At 42.7% G+C, this 8,247-nt stretch overlaps 1 protein-coding gene across 2 annotated transcripts in view; it reads right to left on the bottom strand.

Annotated features, from left to right (window-relative positions):
* Nucleotides 1–204: 204 nt before the first annotated feature.
* LOC134568672 (NXPE family member 2-like) overlaps nucleotides 205–8,247 on the bottom strand; it is a 70,698-nt gene continuing 62,655 nt past the window's right edge. For both annotated transcript variants that reach the window (XM_063427322.1, XM_063427323.1), the window contains 2 exons: nucleotides 1,665–1,883; nucleotides 205–813 (listed from right to left, as the gene is read on the bottom strand). In XM_063427322.1, the coding sequence (XP_063283392.1) occupies nucleotides 278–813; nucleotides 1,665–1,883 (755 nt within the window). In that variant the 3' untranslated portion in view covers nucleotides 205–277. The remainder of the gene's footprint in view (nucleotides 814–1,664; nucleotides 1,884–8,247) is intronic.

The raw sequence follows: 8,247 nt of genomic DNA, 5'->3' as shown, positions 1-8,247 counted from the left end.
AAAAACAAAACATCTTCAGCACTAATACTCATTTTAACATTTGAAGTTAATGTTTGTGTATACACATTGTTGTGACTGAGATTTTTTTTTCAATCATCTATTTAAATGTTTTGCTCATTTCTGTAATAAACACTTATTTAAGAAATTTAGAGCATTGCAACAAAATCTGAAAAAAAAGTTAATCTGTCTATATGGACCAAATACTGTAACTGTTTATGAATGTCCACAAAAATCATATTTTTTTTTTAATAACATTAAATCACCATTCAATAACAAGTTAACATATATATGACAAGAACATGTTGATTTGGTTCCTAGTGACAGTCTCTGGAGGATGAAGATTGTAAGAAGCAAAGGCTTGTGTCATTTCCCAAGCATCAATTATTCCAACATTAAGTCTTTTAAATAAATCTTTGAATGCAAGATATTGGATATAGCCATGAAAATCACTAATTCGTTCTACATCTGTGTTTACTTCCCTTGAATTCTCTACTTTGATGAAGATCTTGGTTTCAGGACTTCGTTGAAAAATACGTTCAATGGCCTTTCGCACACTGAGTAGTCTTCTGATGAACAAACGTAGAGGGAAACCTCTGAAATGTTGTCCAAGTGTAATAACAATGATTGTGTTTGGACTCCCAGGAAGTCCATCAATTTCACGGGCGATGTAAGCACAGTCTTTGACAGAGTAGATACCTGGGCTGACAAATGGATGACCATGCTTCTTCCACTGAATATATATATTCCTATCCATGTCCAGAGCTAAATATCTTTTATGTATACCATGTCCAGGAAGATTAAAAAACTTGAGGCCTTGGAAAAAAAATAAAAACATAAAAAAAATATTGTGAGGTAAAAAAAACTTGATGTGTAGCATGAGATAAAAAATGTTTTATTTGGTATGCGAAAATATTATATACTCAATAGTAACATTTCTAAAACACTAGTAATTTGAAATAATGACAAATTCATAACTCTACATGATACACTTGTAAGTAATCCAAAAAAAAGGTTTTACAATTAATACAATTGTTAGCAATTACTGACAATAAAAGCATTAAAAATTCAGGTCTGGAATAATTTTAAGAGGAAATTAAATAGGGATAAATATTTTATAAATATAGTGTCATTTTTAGCATTTTTTAGCAGTCAGTAGTCAGCATGTCCCTAAAGTAAAAACTATTTGGAATACAAACATATATTCCTAAAGTTAGAGTGATGTATGGCATATTTACATGTTTACCAAAAATAATAAAATAAATAAAAATAGATGTATATACCTTATTTCTCTTGGTGGGCCTGTCCCCCCACTAACTCTCTGCTGAGATCATCATTACTGATGGTTTTAGCCCATCCAATGTTTCCCCTTATTGGGGGGCTAGTGTGCATGCGCAATAGTTACCATTTTGTGCCACTCAGCATCTTCTTATAAGCATGCATCAACTCAATAATATTGTGAGCATAAAAGGTTGGGGTAAAGAGATACAGAAAGAAACAGAAATATACAAAGTAGGTAGGTAACTGACACATTATGTCGCTAAATGGCAAGCAAAGACTGATGTCAATAGTTAATCTAATTAATAAAGTACTAATATGCGGATATTTTGTCTAGAAAAATCAAGTACTTATACATAGTTATAATTGCAAATAATGTTAACACTTACTCTTCATATGTGTTTGGAAGTATTCAATCCACTGACGAAGTGTTGAATCTCCCATAAGGTATATCAACTTCCCAGTCAAACACTCATTGATTTGAGACAAAGGTTCAAAAGAAGAAAGTTTGCAGACGTTTGAGTGCCATAAATTATTTAAAAAATATCCACTTGGATATGGCAAAGGCATCCCAATTCTACATTTTGGTTTCATGTCCGTAAAGTTTCCTGAAAAATGCATAGATTACAACAAAATACAATTCCATCTTTTACATTATTTTTGTCTTTGCACATTATCACATTGCCATTTTAAACTTATACAGATAATATTATACAGATATACAGATAAAATACAATATACATTTTAACATGTTTGTTTTTGAAAACTGATTTATTTTCTTGAAACATGGCTATCAGAGCGCTCGGATATATTGGCGAGTTGTTAGGTCCTCCTCCCTTGAATTTTACTATTAGGGCCTCTACCTGCCTGCCATCTCTTTTAATATATTCGTATATTGTAATAACCCCCCCCCCCCCCCAATCTAGCTACAGGTGGGGGCAGGGTGGTGGACAATATATTTTTTATGTCCTCCACCCGATGTCCATGTTCTTTCTTGTTATTTCAAAGGCCCCGTTCCCTGTTATGGGGTGTGTAACAGACCGTTTCAGCAGAAAAGGGTAAAAACCAGTTTAGGCGATAATCCCCTTTTCACAGACAGGCACAGCTACTGTAAAAGCACCAAAACTCACGAATTGGATATAAGTGAATGCACCAAACACCCAAACTGCATACAAGGGAATAAGGTAGCACTCCAAACTCCCGAACTGGAACCTCACGAATAGCTGCTAGCAGACGAACAGGTCTGCTAGCAATCAATCTCCAGCAGCATACAGTGAATCCCCCCAAGAACGAGACAAGGCTCCGTGTTGAGGGTCAAGCAGTGGTCTGTTTATTGAGTGCTACCTGCCCCTGTATTTATGCAGGTCTCCCACCTGGTGGACACTCCCCTAGGGGACCAAATGGAAGACTGAAACAGCAGACAGACATGTATCACTTTCGTACACACAGCCACAATACTTTCCCACAATGCATCCTGGTTTCCTCCTCTCTGTCCTGGAGATAATTAATGAAGTAATTCAATTATCTCCTAGGACAAAGGCAAGACTCCATTATACACGTGGTGACACAGAAACAGACTATCACTTTAAAATACATAAAGACACATTTTATACATAAAACACAGACATGTAACATATCCCCAGATAGCTCAGGTCTGGGTGCACATTATTAGGTGAATGGCACCCAGACCACCCGAATACAGTTTAAGTGCCATGGAGCTAAAGTCTTTAATTATACGAATTGGCTCCATGGCATTGCTATCTGGGTTAAAACATTCACATAAAACATAAAATACCGAATTTCCCTGCATTCACCAAATCCATACGAATGAGAACCAGGGGCTGGAGGTTCAGCGGTGCCTGCACGTAAAAGTGTCCGATTTTGGTGCATGAAAGCCAGGCAGAAAAGCGCTGGCTGCCCGGGGAGCTCCAGAACACCGCCACCTAGCGGCCACTAAGTGTAACAGCGTCCACCCAGTTAACAAGCAATTAAGCTGCGGTTAACCGCAGCTTCAGGGAGGTAAATAGGAGGCACACTCCAGCTTCTGGGTGGCCAATTAAAAACGCCGGCCGGCTTCCCACGGCTCTGGGGAGGTTGGTGAACGGCTGTTTGTTCGGTAGATGAAATCTACCGAACTGCTGTGCAGAAAGGGAGAAATAAATCCTTCTGCACAGTAAAATTAACCCTTTAGCTGCCGGTCCATAATCTAAAGGCAGCAGGCGGGCAACCAGGCTCCTCCAATACAATGTGGCAAGATTGGTTTCGTCACATCTCTCCCCCTTTCCAAAAAGACTAACAGGGTACCTGACCTCCTGCCGGTCAGTGCCCTTGTTAGTCCAGCAGCCCACCCACAAAGCAGAAAAAAACAGTACCGCCCACCCACAATAAATGGTTACTACACCTGGGTAGAGGAGAACTTTGTCCATGTCCAGGTGCCTCACCACGGCTGTGTGGTGGACTGGTAGGCTGCCTTGGTGGGTTGCTGAGTGGGCAGAGACCAGCGGTACTCTGTCCTGGTGCCAGCACTACCACCGGAGTAGTCTGGTTGGAGCCTGGTTGCTGGAGACGGACCTTCCCTACCCCCTGTGTGGTGAGTGCAGAGACCACGGTCCCATCTGCACCGGTGGGGGGTTTACAGTCTCCCCCTGGTACATTAAGCTGCCGCTGGGGAGAGGGGGTAACAATCTCCTCTCCTGATATAACACTCTGCCCATTAATGATCCGCCGCTGGGGAGAGGTGGTAACAATCTCCTCTCCCATACATACTTCCAGTCTTTGTGGAGGGAGACTGACTGTCTCTCCTCCCAATACAGAGTTCTGCTGCTGGGGAAGGAAGACTGGGCTCTCTATTCCCTGCTGGGTACTCTGCCGCTGGGGACTGGAGACTGGGCTCCCAATTCCCAACAAATCACACTGCCGCTGGAGAATGGAGACTGGGCTCCCAATTCCCCAAAAATCACGCTAACGCTGGGGAGGGAGGACACTGCTCTCCTCTCCCTGTACTTCACACTGCCTTCCTGGCATATCACTCTGCTGCTGGGGGGCAGGAACAACTACCTCTGCCCCCTGTAACTCAGCCTGCCACTGGGGAGGGAGGACACTGCTCTCCTCTCCCTTCACTTCACACTGCCTTCCTGGCATATCACTCTGCTGCTGGGGGGCAGGAACAACTACCTCTGACCCCTGTAACTCAGCCAGCCGCTGGGGAGGGAGGACGCTCCTCTCCTCTCCCTGCACTTCACACTGCCTTCCTGGCATATCACTCTGCTGCTGGGGGGCAGGAACAACTACCTCTGCCCCCTGTAACTCAGCCAGCCGCTGGGGAGGGAGGACACTGCTCTCCTCTTCCTGCACTTTACACTGCTGCTGGGGAATGGAGACTGGGCTCCCAATTCCCTGCAGGACCGGTGGAGAGACCTCGGTCCCATCTCCACCGGCCACCTGGGGTTCTTCCTAGTAAAATTGTACCATCTCGTCCCCTCTGAATGGGTCTGGCTCTGGGTCTGTACTGCTGCTCTCCTGCTGAGCCTTCTCATAATATTGGAACAGCTGTTGGTAGCCCTGTTCTAACTCCATCTCCCGGGTCACCAGGTGGACCAGGTCTTGCTCAATTTCATGAGTGTTGTCCCAGTCATACCTGCTCTCCCTCCACCCCAAGAGATCACTGAACCGGGCTTGTGTGGGGCTCCCAAATTCGAGCTCTGAAAAAGACCCCCATAACAAGCCAGGACCATCAAACTCCTCTCCCTCTGGCTTGTCATGCTCGGCTGTCCAGGGCAGGTACTGTGCCCCATACCACCAGAGCGCCTGGTAGGCATCCTCCAGCCACATTTCCTACCATACTAGGTGTTCCAATTTCCTCACCCATTCCTCCAGGGGATGCTCTCCCAGGAAGGGCATCCGCAGGGCTACTATGTTCTGCAACCGCTGCTCTTCCTTGGGGAATCTCCCGTCCTGCTGGTACTCCACAATGCCCAGTGCCTGGTACCAGATGCCTTTAGGGACTGCATCTCGGTCATCCATGGCACCCTCATCGAACTCCACTGCTGGTTCCATGCTGGTGCTGTCAGGGTCGCTGTACTCAGCCATGCGTTGCCCTCAATTTGTAAAAATCCAAAGCAATGGTGTCTCCTGTAGCTGTCCTTCTGGCTGTAGGAACGATCCCGCCGCTTGCCACCAATTGTAACGGACCGTTTCAGCAGAAAAGGGTAAAAATCCGTTTAGGCGATAATCCCCTTTTCACAGACAGGCACAGCTACTGTAAAAGCACCAAAACTCACGAATTGGATATAAGTGAATGCACCAAACTCCCGAACTGCATACAAGGGAATAAGGTAGCACTCCAAACTCCCGAACTGGAACCTCACAAATAGCTGCTAGCAGACGAACAGGAAAAGCAGACATCAGCTTACACTTCTAGCAATCAATCTCCAGCAGCATACAGTGAATCCCCCCAAGAACAAGACAAGGCTCCGTGTTGAGGGTCAAGCAGTGGTCTGTTTATTGAGGGCTACCTGCCCCTGTATTTATGCAGGTCTCCCACCTGGTGGACACTCCCCTAGGGGACCAAATGGAAGACTGAAACAGCAGACAGACATGTATCACTTTCGTACACACAGCCACAATACTTTCCCACAATGCATCCTGGTTTCCTCCTCTCTGTCCTGGAGATAATTAATGAAGTAATTCAATTATCTCCTAGGACAAAGGCAAGACTCCATTATACACGTGGTGACACAGAAACAGACTATCACTTTAAAATACATAAAGACACATTTTATACATAAAACACAGACATGTAACATATCCCCAGATAGCTCAGGTCTGGGTGCACATTATTAGGTGAATGGCACCCAGACCACCCGAATACAGTTTAAGTGCCATGGAGCTAAAGTCTTTAATTATACGAACAGGCTCCATGGCATTGCTATCTGGGTTAGAACATTCACATAAAACATAAAATACCGAATTTCCCTGCATTCACCAAATCCATACGAATGAGAACCAGGGGCTGGAGGTTCAGCGGTGCCTGCACGTAAAAGTGTCCGATTTTGGTGCATGAAAGCCGGGCAGAAAAAAGCGGCCGCTAAGTGTAACAGCGGCCACCCAGTTAACAAGCAATTAAGCTGTGGTTAACCGCAGCTTCAGGGAGGTAAATAGGAGGCACACTCCAGCTTCTGGGTGGCCAATTAACAACGCCGGCCGGCTTCCCACGGCTCTGGGGAGGTTGGTGAACGGCTGTTTGTTCGGTAGATGAAATCTACCGAACTGCTGTGCAGAAAGGGAGAAATAAATCCTTCTGCACAGTAAAATTAACCCTTTAGCTGCCGGTCCATAATCCAAAGGCAGCAGGCGGGCAACCAGGCTCCTCCAATACAATGTGGCGAGATTGGTTTCGTCACAGGGTGTTTATAAGCAACAATGACTGCCCAGTACCTAGTTTTAAACATTTAGTAGCCATGCTGTAGGGTTTTTTTTGTTGGTTTTTTTTCAGACAGTACAAGACAAAATATTTTTTGAATACTTCATTGTTTAAGGCTTTGGTAGAGAGTCATCATCAATAGTGTATTCCCTTCTCCTGTCTTTCCCTTAACTTAATCCTAATTTAACCTATGTTTTTAAAATTGTCACCTGGTTCTTAACATTCTTTAATTTAATCCTGTGAGAGTCTGTATCTCAGCCAATAAAATGAATAAAGGGAGGGTGTTAACACCTCAACTTATAGGGGATAAATTTCTCAATCCACATTCATTCATCAGTCAGTCATACATTTTCTTGGTATAGGAAGGACATAGGTTCTTAGGGTGTTGACTCTCCCCCACCATGATATTTCTGCTTGGCGCCATTCCTTTAGATCTTTGTTGGTATTTTTTAAGAGGTGTAAAAGATGTATTTCCATTAGTCTATTTATATGTTTATTTATTCTAATCCCTAGATATACAAATTATTCTGGTTGAGAGAAGCTATATTTGTTTTGATATTCAGCTATTTTACTTAATTCTAAATTTTTGTACATTGCAATCGATTTTGTCATATTTAATTTATAGTTTCATATATTACTGTATAATGCGATTTCTTTAACAAATAGGAGGGTGTCGTCTGCATATAATGATATTTTTATGTCTCCATTAGATGTGTTAAGGCCCTTTATTAACTGATTTTGTCTTATTTTTAAAGCAAAAATTTCTACTGTAATGATGAATAGGATTGGAGACAGGGGACATCCCTGCCTCGTTCCATTTTCTAATCCAGACCAGGTGGAACATATATTTTGGCCTATAGATCTTGCTGATGGGTTAGCATACAAAGCGCATATCGCATCCACCATCCACCCCGAGATATTGAATGCTTTCAAGGCCTTAAATATGAATCCCGAGCTGACCCTGTCAAACACTTTCTCTGCGTCTAGAGACTGGATCAGCAGGGGATCACTATTTCTGGTCTTAACAAACTTATGAACCGAATTGATGAACTGGTAGTAGGTAGACTAATAATAAGGGGAGATTTCAATCGTATAATGGATCATAAATATGACAGGAATAATATCAAATATCGGGCTAATTTTTAGATTTTAAACACATCTAATTCAATGCAAATATTTTTGCATAAAAAACAGCTATATGCTTGCTGGAGAGTAAACAATCCAAGGGGACGAGACCATACTTGTTTCTCCCAAGTACATCAAACATACACTCGTATTGATTATTTTTTTGCTGAAATCTAATACACTGGATCTTGAGACAAATACTAAAATAGGCTCAATAACGTGATCCTACCACTCCCCCATCTTTGTCTCCCTTAAGAACAACTTGGAATACAAAATTAGAAATAAATGGAGACTTAAAGAAAGTTTGTAATGTAAAATTGAAAATATTGTGTCTCTTTCATCTCAAATTCAAGATTTTGTTAGACCAGAATGACAAGGGGTGTACTCTAAAATGTTACGTAAGAGGCCTACTCATAAAAATAGGA

The sequence above is a fragment of the Pelobates fuscus genome, chromosome 7, assembly GCF_036172605.1.
Source record: "Pelobates fuscus isolate aPelFus1 chromosome 7, aPelFus1.pri, whole genome shotgun sequence".
NCBI lineage: Eukaryota > Metazoa > Chordata > Amphibia > Anura > Pelobatidae > Pelobates > Pelobates fuscus.
The sequence above is the reverse complement of the archived record's forward strand: the minus strand, read 5'-3'. Positions and strand labels throughout refer to the sequence as shown.